At 39.2% G+C, this 16,460-nt stretch overlaps 2 protein-coding genes across 2 annotated transcripts in view; both read right to left on the bottom strand.

The window, feature by feature from the left end:
• SHISA2 (shisa family member 2) overlaps nt 1–673 on the bottom strand; it is a 3,711-nt gene extending 3,038 nt beyond the window's left edge. Inside the window, exon 1 of the mRNA XM_026858984.1 lies at nt 598–673. Within this exon, the coding sequence (XP_026714785.1) occupies nt 598–673 (76 nt within the window). The remainder of the gene's footprint in view (nt 1–597) is intronic.
• Nucleotides 674–9,653: 8,980 nt separating this feature from the next.
• NUP58 (nucleoporin 58) overlaps nt 9,654–16,460 on the bottom strand; it is a 42,227-nt gene continuing 35,420 nt past the window's right edge. The window contains exons 16-17 of the mRNA XM_026858855.1: nt 15,789–15,884; nt 9,654–11,488 (exon numbers count right to left, since the gene is read on the bottom strand). Coding sequence (XP_026714656.1) covers nt 11,319–11,488; nt 15,789–15,884 — 266 coding nt within the window. The 3' untranslated portion in view covers nt 9,654–11,318. The remainder of the gene's footprint in view (nt 11,489–15,788; nt 15,885–16,460) is intronic.

Genomic DNA, 16,460 nt, shown 5'->3' with positions numbered 1-16,460 from the left:
GTGAGCCCCGCGGAGGCTGCGGCCTCTCCCCGCTCCGCCGGGAGCCACGACCGAACCCCCCCGGCCCGGGAAAAGCCGGGGGCAGCGCAAGGAAAGGCGAAGCGCAGGCCCGAGCTCCTGGGGAGTGAAGGAAGTTTCTTTTTTCTCCCTAAAACTCCGCTCTCAAAACTTTCCCTAGAAGCTAACGGGCACTGGTTTTAGATCCTGCTACTAAGTCATTCCCCTGCAAGAAAGGTGACTGCAAAATTGCGTTTATTTCTCTCGTGCTTTCAAGCTTTTCATCTTCAAATTATTTGTGAAAGACAATAACATACCAGTCCTCCACCCCCCCACCTTTTCATCGCCCTCTTTTGTTCTCTTTTCAGCCACCCTGAGACAGCTGCAGGCTTTCAGGGAGGCATTAGTCTGGCCCAGCCGATTCTGGTCAAATTACAGCCCAGGTAATTGCATTTGGCCCCCTCGGCTTCGCTGCTGCTCCCAGCAGGCTATTTCCCAGCCACGTTCCTTCGCAGCTCAGCCCAGAGCCAGGCCACGGCCAGGGCAGGGCACAGAGGTGGTTCCCACACAGCTCCTGCCATACCTCACAGGATTTGTTACCTGTAGCAGCCAACCCTTGGAAAAGCTTATAGTTATCAAGATGAAAAGTGGGATTGCAGCGCGACAGGTTCTGCATGACCCGTATCAACCCAGCTGGACGGACGAGAAGAAACTTGCAGGGATTTGAATGATGGATTTTGAGATGCTCCATCTCCAAACCTGGTTAGCAGCGCCCCAGGGCTGTCGGCTCCAGCACACCGGGTTTGGGATGAGGAGCACACCCTGAGGAGGGATTTCACAGCCCAGAGCGCCCACTGCCCGAGACAGCCCCATGCTGGGGCGGGGGGAGGGAACAGCAAGGGAAGGAGATCATCTGGGGAAGGAGTTAAAACCACGAGCTCCTGTCAGTGACCTGTTGGGGTGTCTGGCAGCCCCAAGTGACAGCACAGCAGCTGTTATAAATACCTACCTTCACAGAGGTCTTCTACAGATGATTTTCTTTAAATCTGTGTTGGACCAACATTTTCATAATAAGAAAAACAGCTTCTTGGTTCTTTTATACGTGGCAAGCAAAATACTTTCCCAGCCCAATCCCTGGAGTCGATGGTTCCACTGATACTCAGTAAGGCGGATCTCTTTCAATGGCAATAACAGACGATGAGAAGATAGCCTACTTTTTACATATCTAGCCCATATGTATTCCCAGTTAGGAGCCTTGATCACAACAAAATACCAGAGCACCAGATTCCTTGGAGAGATTATCTGTAACAGGTACTTTATATATTCAAACTCAGAATTTGTTTCAACTTGTCTGGGTAAAACCAGAGATAATAGCACACCTCATTATGCTTCTGTAAAACTTAAAACTTGGCACTTTGCAAAGTGCTTTAGAATGCATTTAGCAATAGACTAATTAGTGGTTTTTTTTCTAGCTGTCTTTACAAGCTGAACAGGTAATATCTGTATGATATAAAGTTTAAAGCACACAAAAACCCCAAAACCAAAATGTGCAAAAAATATGTAAAGTCTTTTTTACTCTGCAACTTTTTCACTCACTTCTGTGTCTAGCAATCTCGTTAGCTCAACCTATTTCAATGCAAACTAAACCCACCACTAATGCCCTAGATCCTGTAGGACACCAATCTCACTGGGTCCCATCAAACTGAGCATCTTGTAGCTTTTAGATATAATAGAAACATCATATATGTGTTACAGTGGGCAATGATTTTTAAAGCCTAGAGGTATTCAATAATGATCACACAGTCTATAAATCTCTATTATCTGCTTCAACTTTCTTTTCTAAAAGTCTCTGAATTTTTACTACTACTACTACCAAGTATAGTTTTCTAAGGCCTTTGGCTCAGTAGAAATGTTCTTTGCCCTTTTAAATCCAAATGCATGATTGCAGGAAAGCAAATACCATATTTTACTTCGTCATTTGAAGAACTTGCATGCAGTTCTGGGATTCCTGAAAAAGCTTCACACTCCAAGTTGGGAAAATAAGAGTTAAAATTACTTTTGTTAGTTGTCTGAAACTGATAAAGTGCACTTCTCCGTATCATTTTTAACACTGAACTGCAAATTGCCCGTGCAGCAGTGCAGGGGATAAGTACATTCACGGCATGTTACAGCTTTTATAGGACCCAGCATCCGGCCATTGCACCGGCCAAGCCATACCCTCACACCCCTGTGCCCGGGCCTGGAGCTGTGACACCAGGATGTTGATCCCTGCAGGCAAAGCTGCTGCAGGGTAACTGCCACCGTATGCTTCAGTGACCGTGTAGGACTGGTATCTTCTTACCTTCTAAAGTTATTCAGTCACTGCATTGACGGATATTCTCCTTACTACAACAAAGGCATTCTTGCTGTTACTACAGTCCCTCTACAGATGGAAATTTTTCAAAAGTTTGTCAGAGCACAGTGCTTTGCTTTCCTTAGGTTTGCAGGCCTCATTTGCCAAAGCTCCTTGCAAATACAACTGCTTCCACTTCAAAAAATGACATCAGAAATAGGAGAGGCCTGAAAAGAGGGATTATACAAAAGCATGTCTTCCATCCTTAGCAGCTCCCAGTTCAACAAGGGGAAAGCCAAGGCCACCCCACCTTGAGTCTGAGGGATTGAGCCAAGTACTGCACACATTTGCCAGGGCTGGTTGTGCCAGCGCACACTGGACAGAGGAAGGAAAGCAGAGAAAGGGCAAATGAGAGGAAACTGTAACAATATTAAGAAACAACAGTGACTCTCCCTTCCCCTTGGGTGTCCATCTTACAAATTCTCCAAGGTAAAGCAGGAACACAGACCTGTCACCTGTATCTCTGGCTATTTTGGTTGGAACCTCTTTGGAGCTAGGAAGAGGAAGCCCTGTGATGCAACTCCCCAAGTTGCTCTGAGCTTCTGTGGGTGTGTAAGGGGCTCTTGCTGTTTGGGATGTTTTGCTTTCTCCATCGTATTTCCAGCCCATGCTCTGCAACTTGCCACATTCCCTTGATGGCGAGAGACACAGAACTGGCAGCAACTCCTATCCCCTTTTCCTTTTAACCCATTGGACATAAACTCCAGATGGTGGGTGGATGCTTTCTTCTCTTTCCCTTTCAGATATTCGGTTTCATTCTTGGTAGCCTAGTCACTTGGGTGCAAATGAGATTAGCTGCTTTTCATTGCTGAGTCCTGGATGTCAAACAGGCATTTATGTACCTTTCTCATTATATTTAGCTAGTGTATCTACTTTACATCATTACCTTCAAACAACTTTGCAACCTCATCAGAAACCTTGAAAATTAGGATTCAGGAATTATTTTGGCTCTGCTGTTGTGTCCACAACTTTGCAAATCAGGATTGTAAATTAAAAGTTATAACCTAAAGTCTTCTCTCTCCCTTCTCCCAGAGAAAAGCTAGAATTTATCATCACAGTACTATAATTTAGAACACTTGGCATGTAAAAAAAGCCAGGCCGTGCTTACCCCAAGAGCTGCATTTTATTACAGTTTGTACACTTACATATTGGAGCTTAACACTTCATCAGTAGAGATTCCTCTCCCTGGTAATACAAAATAATGGAATCAATTCCTATCTGAAGGCCAAGCTGAGTATGGAGGGGTTTCTTTATTTAAAAAAAAACAGTTTTGTACTTTGTTTTTTTAAAGAAACCTGTGAACAAGTCACCTTGGAGTCAGAAATCCCTGCATCTTGTACATTTATCCTGGCAAAGTCACTTCTTAGGTAAAACCCTATTTCCCACTGATAAAGCAATGCCTTGCTGCCCCCATGTGAAGTTAGTGGGAAGAGTAGCATTATTAAAACACCATTGCTACGGGGTTTGTATGAACTGTTGTAATCAAGAGCACAGTCCTTACTGACAAGTTATACTAACATAATTCCCCAGATGAGGATAGTTACCAAAATTTATGAGCTTAACTGAGTAAAGTTCCCTTCTCTTCCTGTCCTGGTTATTAGCTACCTTTTACACTAGTGTAGCTATACTTGTGGTAAATACTATTTAAACACCATCAGTATATTTAGAGGTCCAAACTGCTACTCTGATTGTGGTATTACTTGCATAAGCCAGACTGGTTTTTATTTCTGCTTAGGGAATGTATTTAATATCTACATTTTAAAATACACATGTATTCATAGCAGAAAGGCTTTCTTTTATTGGCTCTCATTTCCTGGAAAATAATTAGAACAAGGTGACCCAAGAAAAAAAAGAATCTAACAGAAAGAGTCAAAGGGCTGTAAAAATAACCTCAAATGAAATGATATGAAGTTCACACGCTCCTCAAGGGCTGGGCTGTGAATCTGCCGTGACTGCACCGGCACCAAGCACATCAGTACGCCAAGCTCAGCTGCTGCTATCAGCACTCTGTCTCAGCATACGCAGCAGTGACAGTGACAGCAGGCATCAGCGCTGGCACCACATTATCACAGCCAATGCAGACACCTCCAGTATCACACGTCTGACTCCAAAATGCACCACTGTCTCGATAAATGGGTTAAGGGATGCAGGCTGAAGGGAGGTGACTGGGTAACCGTATCTGTAAGCACTGGAGGATATCTCCCTCCAAATTCACAAGGGCAAGATTGCAACAAGTTGAGGAGGAGGCTGTTTCTCAGAAAACATCCCCCAGTTTCAACACCAAGCCCCGTTGGACCGGGGCTTTAGGGAGTTTGTTAACATTGTCCGACTACTCAGCCGTGATCAATACAACTGTCATGCTCTTCTCCCAGGAGTCTTATTACATTGATTTTTGGAGCTCCCATTTACTGCAGACACAACAGATTGCTGTTACAATATGTAACAGCCTGGACACAAAGCTGATGTGCACCTCTTCAAACTGAAAGGGGTGCCGCTTCCTAATTGAATTATTATTTCTGCCCTAACCAACCAGTCCAGCCACTAGCAAAAAGGAAAGAATTTCAGCTTTCTTCCCCCTCCTCAGACAAAAAGAAAGAATTACTTCTTGTGGACTAAATCCATCTTCCCACAGCCTGCCCTCCCAGTGTGGCTGGCCAATTTGACAAGGCATCATTATTATAAAGTTGTTTCAATTAAAGAAACACCAAAGTACAGGAATTTTCCACATTCACGCTCCAGTTTATGCCATGCAGAGAGTAAGGCTAGAGCATTTCATCAAATGCAAGAACCACCAAGGATAATTTCAAAAGAAAAATTTACTGTTGCTCACCTCTTAGTGCCATAGTGCAAGACAAGGATTTAGGCACCATACAGTGAAAGCAGCACCACTATGTAGCTGTAGCCCAGGTTGCTAGCTGTACAGCAAGATTAACGAGCTCCAGACAAGCTCTTGGTACAGTTCAACAGGACTCACTACAGCTTCACTGCAGTGTTGGATTTTACATAGGGTTTATTAGTGCAGATGAGCAAGCAGCAGCAACTTGGTGCAGAAAATTAACAATATTTATGAGAAGATTTTCTAGATCAGAACATTTCTTATACTGTTTCCAACAGTAATAAAGAACTTCCCCCCCCTCATTCTCAGGGCTAACTTTAAATGATACATCCACCAGTCTGTGTACAAACACTGTAATGGTGTTTGGTTTTTAACATTGCTATTTCTGTCATTGCTGGAAGGAATGCTATCACTGTCCATCAGCCTGAGACCGCAATCTTACCCAAGTATACTTTCTGCCCCAGTACTTCTCAGCAGCTCTGAAGCCTGGCAATCCCCATTACCACTCCAGTGAGGGTATCACCATGGCAGAGCAATAAGTAACAGCTGCACTGGCTGCTGCAGCCCTAGAAATAAAGCGTGGCAAGTAGTGACGAGGAAGGTGACCCTTCTCAAGTGTAAAGTGACAGATTACTCAGAAAAGCATTTCTAGCTAAATACTGTTACTAATAAAGTATAAAATTAAGCTACTAGGCATTTGCATTAGACCTGCATCTTCACTACTGCAATTCTTGCCCCGTGCATGGCAGTCTGGATGAACTACCACAGCCCCCCTGCAGTTCCAGCCACTTCTGCACATCTGATACAAGCAAGGAGGCTACTATTGGCACTGACAAAGCATTACCATGCCTGAAGCCAACATAAACAACATTAAAAGTCTTCCCTCTTTACTCTCAGAGCAGAGCTCAGTATCAACTTTACTTTGCTACCACAGAATCAAGTAGGAGCTTCACCCTTGTTGTCTGTACGGCAGTTCAGCTAACAGCCAAAGCAGGCCTTGCCCTCCCAGGGATAAGGCTTGCTTCTGGTTTGGTTGCTGGAGGTATGTAAATACCTGCCTGCCCATTGAAAGCTATTCTTGTACTTCAAACATTACACTGCTACCGTGGGGGTAAGAAATGGACGTGTGAGCTGCAGGGAGTTTCTTCAGCCAGCCCAGTTCCCTTAGCCAAAATAAAAGGTAAAGAGAAAAAGACTGTTCCTATTTGAAGCTGATATAGCACACACTGCTAACACTCATTTCCAAGGCATTAGGGCTAGCCTGTTCCTTTAGCTATTGCTTCTGTCAGTGCATTTTGTCCGACCTGATGCTAAATCAGAACCACTGTGGCTGCTTTCGGCATTGCAGCTCAGGATGAAAGGAGGCACCGCACTGGAGAGCTGTGTCAAGCAAAGGTGACATGCTGACAAGATACAGGTATGCTCACCACTGCTCGGAGACATGTCCCCACACTACTAAGGACTAGGGCAGTGCTGGCCAACTGCTCACTGACATTGCATTCACTTAGCACTTGGGCTTGGCCATTATAAGCCTTTTTTGTGAAAAGTGGACTTTTTTTTTCAGTAAGTCCTTTATCACATGTACCTTAACTTATTCCTGGATAGAACAGCAGAAGTGTTTACGCTCAAATTTCTTTATGCGTATGTTGATGAAGAAATAAAGGTAGTCCAAACAGCCAAGAAATGCTAACACCATTAACAGGATTAGAGGGTTTTTCAGTTTAGAGTAGCTTCTACTTAGGTAGTTAACCACAGAGTTAATAAACTAGCTCTAGCTACCCAACTGTATGTAATTTGTGTATATTTTTCCCCAAGGTTTTACCCAGCTGAAAGTCTGCTCAAGCTGCCTGTCACAATTTTTTCCCCATGAGAACTTACACCCTTCTTTTCTTAAGAGAACATGGAATTTTTCAGAATTTCAGGTTTCATATAGTGGTTTGATTTTGAATACTTGTCGAGTGTTTCTCTCCCTTTTTACTATGCTGTAGTGTCTGACCAAAACCTCATCATCTTAGCTTGTTTCTGTGGGATCATCACTTCTGAAGCATATCCCCTTACCACAACGTGCCACATTAAATACACAGAGCCAGCAAAGGATTTCTTGCCCAGGAGATACACACCAGGCTCTAATCAGAACTGTATTTTGGAAGCAAGTACATTTTCTAGAAAGCTGCTGTTCTGCTGCTGCCCAAGCACATGCCGTAAAGTGACACCTGCATTGAAGAGAAAAAAAAGGAAATTCAGCCTATGGAACATTAGTTGGACAAACAACTAAAAGATCTTCCACCTGTTCAGCTATTGACCCGTCTAGAACAGGCATATGTATTTCAAGTTTTCCATGCAAGTGTTCAACAGAATTGACCCAATATCCTGGTGAGGGCAGATCTATAGTCAAAAAGTAAAGTCAACCCAGAAGCTTTTCTAATCTGTAGAAGCTTCTAAACTTAATTTCAAGTTAATCAAACCTGTTCATAATACGCTAGAATTGCCTTGCTTCTAAAAGGTGAGAAAACAGAAAGCACACCATTCTTTGGAAAAGTTATCAAAGCTAAAGTAACGTGCAACCTACTCACCTCTTCACTGTGGCACTTCAACTGCAGCAATGAGCTATAAAGATTTAAGTTCTTGAGGCTGAGTAAAAAAGCATTAAGTAATAAACCTCATAATGACAGGAGTCAAATGGGTCAGAAGGATCATTCAGATATTGAAGTTTAACAAAATCCTACTACCTTGAAAAAGTGTAAGAAAATGTGAGTGACCTGGAACACAGGTGACATACTGCATGACAGCTACACATGCAAGGGCTTTGTAGTGACAGTATGTAACTGACAGCATGTAACTGACAGCCTCCTGCCACCTGGCAAAAACAGCATTCTCCAACAGAGCTACTGGAATCCTGGCAGGACTCCCCTTCATTTTATAATTTTTTTTTAGTTCCTTTGGTTATGGAGTTAATTTAATTTTTTTTTCCCCCTACAAGTAAAAAAAACGTCACCCATGCAGAAATAGATTGTAACAGTTTCACTTTCTACCTGCTAAATGCAACATTCAATCAAAACCTCTATGCTATAAAAGCAACTAAGGTTCAAAATGCAGTTTTGCTACCATCAAAATGCAGATGGAAGAGGGAACAGCTAGGTTTGGATTTCCTGTAGTAAGGAAGATGCATAAACTCTATCCAACTCCACCTTATCTCAACCTCCTCCCTTCCAATCTGCAGGAACTCGGTACGTAAGTGTATTGTAGTATCCAGCTAGTCAATTTATCAGGAATGGAGACAAATGTGAGCATAATGAAAGTTGAGATGCTGGACCAGAAAGAGGTTCATGAAGCAAACAACCCAAGGTGTAACACTACCCTACCTCCTGCTACATTCATTGTAGTAAGAACAGTGAAGAAAACCCAAGTTACTTCCAGTACAAGTAAGAGGTCACAAGTTTATACCACAGCTGTACACAGTACAAACTAACAGAGAACCACATCCAACATATGTGACTTCAACACTCCTCCAGTACATATTTTTCTTTCTTTACAGAATAAATATTCCAGACTTGATTTCATTTCATGATGTTTAAGTACAGGTCATCTTCTTAAGCTGCCTTGCAGAAAGCCAAGCCACACCTTGAATGTATTTATGTTTTGCACTCTAATTATATTACATGTCTCCAAATTGAGAAAAAAAAAAAAATCATTTGAAACAGCATATACAATGCTGATCCTTGAAAATCATGGCTAAATTCAACCACCCAAGTAATATTCTGGGAATATAATTATTTCAAATCCCATTTTTACTTTCGTTTGTATTCCAGCATGCGATTACTCTATTACATAATCACTTTTTCACTTAAGATAAATTAAGGACATAACTGTTGCCTTAATGTGAAAAGAAACAGAACACAGGTACCCAGGGGGCTCAGATAGCTTTGAGATTTACAAAGCCATGTCTAATGCTGTGTTATATTACAGCACAATCCAGGTTTGCATAGCGCACTGTGAAGAGATTCTAGACAAAGCCATGAAACAACATGTCTCTTCACCCTCCATTTTCAGTCCAGAGATCAAGGCCTTAACTTCAGTAAGAACAGTTTTGTGCTATATAAATTCTAGGAAAAACAATTCTACATATTGTAGATGACACTTTTCTTTCTCCTATAAACACAGAACAGCAGGAAATTACTTTTCAAATAGGCAAATACATATTACAAGGATCACAGCATTATTGTTTTATTGTTTGCACAATGGTAAGTTGCACATATGGACAAACAGTAAACGTTTAGAATTAGTTTCACAAATTAATACATTACAAGAGAGTCCAGTGGTTTAACATATTAACTATTAAAAAAAAGCAATAACAGGGGGATACAAACATTACGGTTTTGACTGCAGCCCGATAAAAGTTTTAAAAAGTTGAAATCAAAATAAACTAAGTTTGAGACATAAAAAACCCCACATTATATCCCTTCCTAGACTGCTCACAAAGATGCAATAACATACAGTTACAAAAGTGAAGAATTCTGTGCTCAGTTCCCCTTAATTTTATCAGATCAAGTGACAAACTGAACATTTGTCAAAAAGCAATCACTGCTGAATGCAGACATCATTTCCAAAACATACAAAAATGGTAATAACACTTTAACAATAGAAAGCAAATGACCTGGTTCTAGAAAAATCTTATGCACTGCAACTGTTTAAGAAAAAAAGGTGCTTTTGTGAAAACAATTGTGAATATTCATCTGATGTATGTTATATACAGAACATCTACATAAAAAGCAACTCGGCTCCAAAGTTCCATGTTCACACTTCAATATTTATTTGCAAAGGTTCAATTAATATCTTATTTCTTCCTTAAGATGTTTTCCCAGCTACTTCTAGTGCACACAAAATTGGAAATGCAGCACAACAAACTATGATGTTGTAATAGACACGATTCATAAACTACTGTTGCAATACCTTTGACCTTCAAATTACATCATTTACCTCCTCCATTCTTTAGCAGCAAATTATTGTACTATACCTCATACTGAAAGAAGATATGCAACTGCTTTTAAGTCAATGCTAGTAGGGCCGATGAGAAACTAGTGAATCAATTCTGTTTTGTAATAGCTACTTAGGGTTTTCATTAGAATAGCATATCCTATCTCCTCCAGTTGCAGGGAAAAGCTCATCCAGCCAACAACTCTGCTTGCACACAGACTTTATGGCATGCTGAACTTTCAGCTGAAATCCTGCAATGCTCTCCTGTTCAGCTCAGGAGAAAAAACAAAACCAAACAGTTTGGAAACATTACCTATGAAATATCTGTGTCAAAATCTTAAATTCTTCTTTACAGTTAGCTGCTAAAATGGCTCAAGAAAAAGGTTAAAAGAAAAATCCAGCTACTAAACACTATTTACCAAACTTAATGAAATAGTAAACATTGTATTTCAGCTGCTCTTAAACAACAAAACACAGGAAGCAATGATGACATAGCCCAGGACCCACTATTTGAAACTCCTAGGAACATCAAGATATGGGAGCACAGGGCAACATGGAAACAGAACACACAAAGAAAAAGAGACCTGTCTATGTGGCAAAGTTTGCACATCTGTATTATACATATATATATACACATACCTACACACTGAAGTGTGCACTGTACTGTATATATTTACATCCATATACACAAAAACACCCTGAAGTAGATTTAAAGGCCATATCCAGGAACAGAAGATATGAACTCTAGTATTTGTACTAGAATATATTTTATCTGTACAAAAAAACAAATATGCATATATTCATATGGTATAAAGCTTATTAACAAAAAATATTCTGCTACTAACATTAGGTTAAATAGATGGTTTTACAAGATTCTTTAATAATAATGCAGTATAGAACATTTCTAAAACTAGGGCCAAAAATAAGAATACATAAAGGGGTTTCTATTCACAAGAAAATAGCTGTTCAATATGATTTAATTTTGTATTTCAGACTAGGGAAAAGTAGCAAAATTTTTATAAATCTCCTGGGATGCATTTTAATTAATGCATCAATCTAGAAAAATAGACTTTTCAGATGAACAAAGTTAATTCACTTCCCTTTACCTAAAAGAAGTGCCTATCTTTTCCCTCGCTTGTTTCCAGCTGGAGGTTTCTTCAGCTGAAGAAGTTGCCCTCCTGTCCCAAAGCCTGCAGATGCAGGATTAGACACCCCGAATGTCAGGCCAGCTGATGCTGTGATGCCGGGATTGCTGAAGTTAAACCCAGATGTAGTTGAGCTGCCAAAACCTTATGAAGGAAGGAAAAATATTTTAAAACATGTTATATCAGGATTACAAGTTTGTTCTCCTTGGAGTTATGAACACCAGTCACTTTATTACCAATATTTGTAATACTTTATACTAACATGGATCTATAACAGTATGTCACATTGCTAACACACTTGAACTTGCTATGACAACTTGAGTATTACAGCACTAACACAGTCTACCTCAGTGATTGTGAACAATTATATCCTAAATCACAAGCCTATTATACCACTACAGATACAACAGTGGCACCCAAAAGTCCCACTGAAACTGTGCAACAGAAGAACCATAACTCCTCAGGTTCTCAGCCTCAATTCATAATGCATACATAGGGTGGGAGGAGAGACCATGGCCTGCTCACTTCACCCACAGCATGTAAATGGCAAAGCTGGAGATGAAGCTCACAGCATGTCCCCTACTTGACTAGGCTACCTTTGCCTGTCTTTATAAGGTTGTGTGGCACAGGCCATACCTTAAATTAGAAGCAGAAAAGGCTCAACATCCTTGCCAAGTTCTTGGCATTGAAAAACACCCTTTATGACTTAAACCAAAAAGCAGCACTGAAAACAGAGCTTTGGAAAAACTGAATGACTAGGTGAGCAAATTGTGCTATTTTAATTCCTCCACCCTCTTCTATCAAGGTAAACAAATTGAACTTTTGGTTCAGCTATAAAACAAGATCAGTTGAAGAAAATATGCCTATAGTTTTCAGCAACAGAAACACCAAATCATTTTACTTTTTGTGCATAACTGATATAAATTCACAATCAACTTGAATAATAATTGAAGCTATTGGAGAATACTAGAAATTTCTCAAATATTAGTTAATAAGAATCAAAACTTCATAACTCCACTTTTTGTTCTCTCACAAAACCAAATAAGGTAACCAATCATACAAAATAACAAGTATCACGTGAGCAAGTTAAGATTTTAACAAATAGTTTCCTACAAGTTGCACAGGGAAACCTGTAAACAAGTATTAAGAAAAAATGGAACTAGTTTACAAGCAAAAAAGATATATTTTCAATACACATTACTTGACAATCCTTTGGTCACATCAGTATCAACTCAATGCGTACATATTTTTAAAGCACAGAAATAAAATACAATTTTTGTCTCATCAGAATCCCAAAGTGGCTCTCAAGCCTGATGACATCTGTTCTCTCACTTGTTACTGATGCTTTGCATCAAGAACTACTTCAAAACATAATATGAAACTCTTCCCCCTGCAATGTCTGGACCTGGGTTACACACCACATCATCTTGTCAAGAAAATCCTCCATTATCTACATGCCATTAACTACAGTCCTTCAACACGCAGATGCCTGTGCAGAAGTCACTGTCAATGCAGTAAGTGTGCAGATTTAGAGTGCGAACAATGATATTGTTCATTTGGGTCTTGTCTAAATTTTGTAGACTAATTTGTGTCTCATCCTAGGATGTAAGGGGTGAAACAGATACAACTACTCCTCCATTTCTCTGCTAACTCTGAATCCCAGGTAAGATTTTTGCAAAAATAAACTACTTCATCAGGGAGTCTCATGAATGAAAAAAAATTGTTAATAACCAAAACTGTTCTGGGTAAGTTACATTTTTACTTCAAGTATGTACCCGGGATAACAGGTAAGCGTTGCCTCCTATAGAAAAACATCACAAATGCCATTCATAACAGAGCTGTATGTGATCTGTAGTGTCAGGAGTTCAGTAGGCAAGGGTAAAGTGTTGATGAATTACCTCCACCTAGCTGCTTCTAGATGCAGGGATTATTTTGAAGCATGCAGGGAAGGCAGCCTGAGCTTTGAGTAATGTTAGGGTAAGAAAGAGATGCATAGACTATGTAACATAAGACTGAGAACACGCTTGTTAATTTAGATATAACTTGGAAAGTAATAGCTGCTATGTTAGAAGTGCCATTTAGGGCAGCCACAAAAGCATGGAAAGGCAGAAGGGAAATGAATCTAAATGGCTTTGCCCTGTCACAGCAGCATAACAGGCAATAGTATGAAGGTTCTTTTAAGAAAAAGTGAACCAAACTCTCAAGCAGAATACTCAAATATCTTCAGGAAAATAACCTTGAACAAGGTATACATTCAGTATGATTCCTGTTGCAAGGAAAGAATCAGTCATGAATAGCCTCAGTTCTAGAGGGCAGTCACAAAGTCTTGAACCATGGCTACAGTGTGATCAACAATTTTTTGTTGAAATTAGCATTACTTATGTGTAAACAATTATTTTCAGAAAGTAAATGAGAACTTGCCCTTCAAGGGCAGACTCAGAAGGACAGGGTAACTGAATACTTACTAGACATTAATTTGAGAAAAATATTTAAGCACTCACATCTAAACAGAAATGGTAAAACCAGTATTTCCATCACCCATATTCAATCCATTTTCCTAGCTTTTTCAAAAGGATTCAGAAACAAGACACAACTGTCATACAGTAATGTAAACCAGAATACCATTTCAGGATCCTGTAAATGTTATCTAAGAAACAGGACACATTAAAATTAAAAAATAAATAACCTGTCTAGCCTTGGGCATCAAACCCATTTATACACTCACAATAAAATTAAAGATCATATGCAATCCAGAAGCTATATTACATAGGATTTTGGATGTAAAAGTTTATGTGCTTCTGGGCTACCAAATTTTTATGGAAGTTTCTATTCCATAATCCCAGTCTAGATCAGGATTTCATGAGCGCTTTATTTATAAGCGCAAAATGACAGGAATTACATTTAATCTTTTATATTCCTGGTTACCACCTTCTGTAACAGACTCTTGAAGTAACTGAAAACAATCTTTATTTTATTGGGTCCAACTCCCTCATTGCTAAAGAGACTGGTGGCACTGTCACCACACAAAGCCTAGTTTGAGGAATACAGCAAAGTGACATCTAAATTGTCTCTGCACACCACCAATACAGCTAAGGCAGACTTGCTATTTACTTTAGTTTGACACCAAGTGGTGGACAACTGATCCATACAACTAATTCTTTAACTATATTTTTTAACATGTTAAAACCTAAATTATGTACTTTAATATTGAAGCATTTTAAGCTGCTATATTACTTTTATATAAATATTAATATGTAATTTCATATAGGCTCAGAAACAATAAACTAGAAGATAAAAACATAAGCAGTGTAAGTTTTCCACTTGTTTTGATATTAAAAACTAACCAAAACAAGTCTGATACTTAGCCACTGTATACTGCAAAATCAGAGATGTTCTATCAAGAATTTACTGGAGTATTACACATTCATGAGCATGACACAGCCAACTTAGTGAGCTATTTCCACCTTAATACAAAGCTTAAGGTACTTCACAGGTCTATTTGACAGCTTAATCTATCACTAACCAAGGAAAAAACAAAAACCATGGCAACTAACAAGTAATTGGTCCAAGCTAATGTACTGGGCACTTACTAATACCAGAGACTTGCTATGTTTGTATTAATAGAAGGTAAAAAACCGTTTTGTTTTTAAAGAAACATGCTACCAAGAGCCAATCCCAGAACACATGATAATCTTTTGGTCTGTCATTGAAGACAGACTGTAAAACAGATTATAGTAAGCTATTTGCCACAAAAACAAACCTCCTATTTAAAAAGTAAATAGAGATGTAAGCTATAGAAGTGACTAAGATTTCAGATATTTGAGTTATGGAGCAACTGCATCCACATTTTCATATTATCTGCACCAACAAAATTAAACCAAAAAGGTGAAATGAGTACTGAGTAGTTCAATTGCCATAGAAATGTTTTCAAAGTAGTTAACACAGTTACGGGTATATAGAGAGTGAGGTAAAACACCTATAACTTACTATTCAAATAGAAAGAATAAGCAGTTAAGCAGTTTTAATGAAACCTTCTGGGCTTCAACAAAATAACTAACTTTACCTGTAAATACAGGAAGTCAAATTACTGGTATATTTGTCATAAATGCATACACTAATTGTAATAGCTCAGTAAGTGTATAGTCTATGCATCCAAGTAGTAACTGCATTTCTGTGCCTCAGACTGCATCTGATCCATCTGATGCATCTGATTTTCTGCTTCCTCTCCTAATTAGACAGACACCAAATGGAAAACTTTAAAGCTCACTCAACCTAAAGACTTCTCTGAAAATGTGCATTAGCAAGTAAACAGTTACTTTAATGGTTATATACACATGCAACTTGAAGCACATTAGTTTCAGTAGCTTTCTTAGACTGAGTGCAGCAGTTTGATTATAACACTTTTGCTTTAAGATAAACTTGAATTCAAGAGAAACAAACCAACCTGCACTTAGACTTCCCGAAGGTTTACTTGTAGTTCCAAACCCAAATGATGATGCTCCTGTGGCACTACTTCCAAAGGCAGAGCTACTTCCAAATCCTAGTAGAATAATAGTAGACATACAACAAAACAATTACAGTCACAGCAATTAAAGACACATGGGTTTGGGGTGAGTATTCTAAAACCAAACATAATTCAAAGAGTTGTTTGTAATATTCCTAAGATTGCCTCAACAGTAGTTTAATCCCAACACAGCACTGCATTAAGAAAAAAAAAAGCAAACAGAAAAACATCGGAGAAAAACACTACCTTCAAAATACAAAACTGAGTAAAGGAATAGCTATAAAAACAAGTGAAGTAAACTATCAGTTTAAGAAATTGGTGTTGAATTGCTGTTAAGTTGGCAAGAAAATGGTAACTATATGGGCCAAAAGTAAGAAAATGTAAACACAAGCTATATGATTTCTAATACAGAAAAGCCTCAAAATTTATCCACAACTCTAAAAGAAAAATTCTCTACGCTTGAAACAAACATTTCCTTGAGTTTATACTTGCCTTATTTTAGAGTCATCACCTCCCCCAGGTTACTGGGGATCGGTTTTATTTAAGAAACCACAAAATAGGTTAGATACTGAATAGAAACAGAATTTCACAATATCTAATGGGGAAAATCAT

This window comes from Athene cunicularia (genome assembly GCF_003259725.1).
Source record: "Athene cunicularia isolate RWA chromosome 1 unlocalized genomic scaffold, athCun1 chr1_part1, whole genome shotgun sequence".
NCBI classification, from domain to species: Eukaryota; Metazoa; Chordata; class Aves; order Strigiformes; family Strigidae; genus Athene; species Athene cunicularia.
Note: the sequence above shows the minus strand (reverse complement) of the source record. Positions and strands in the feature narration are given on the sequence as shown.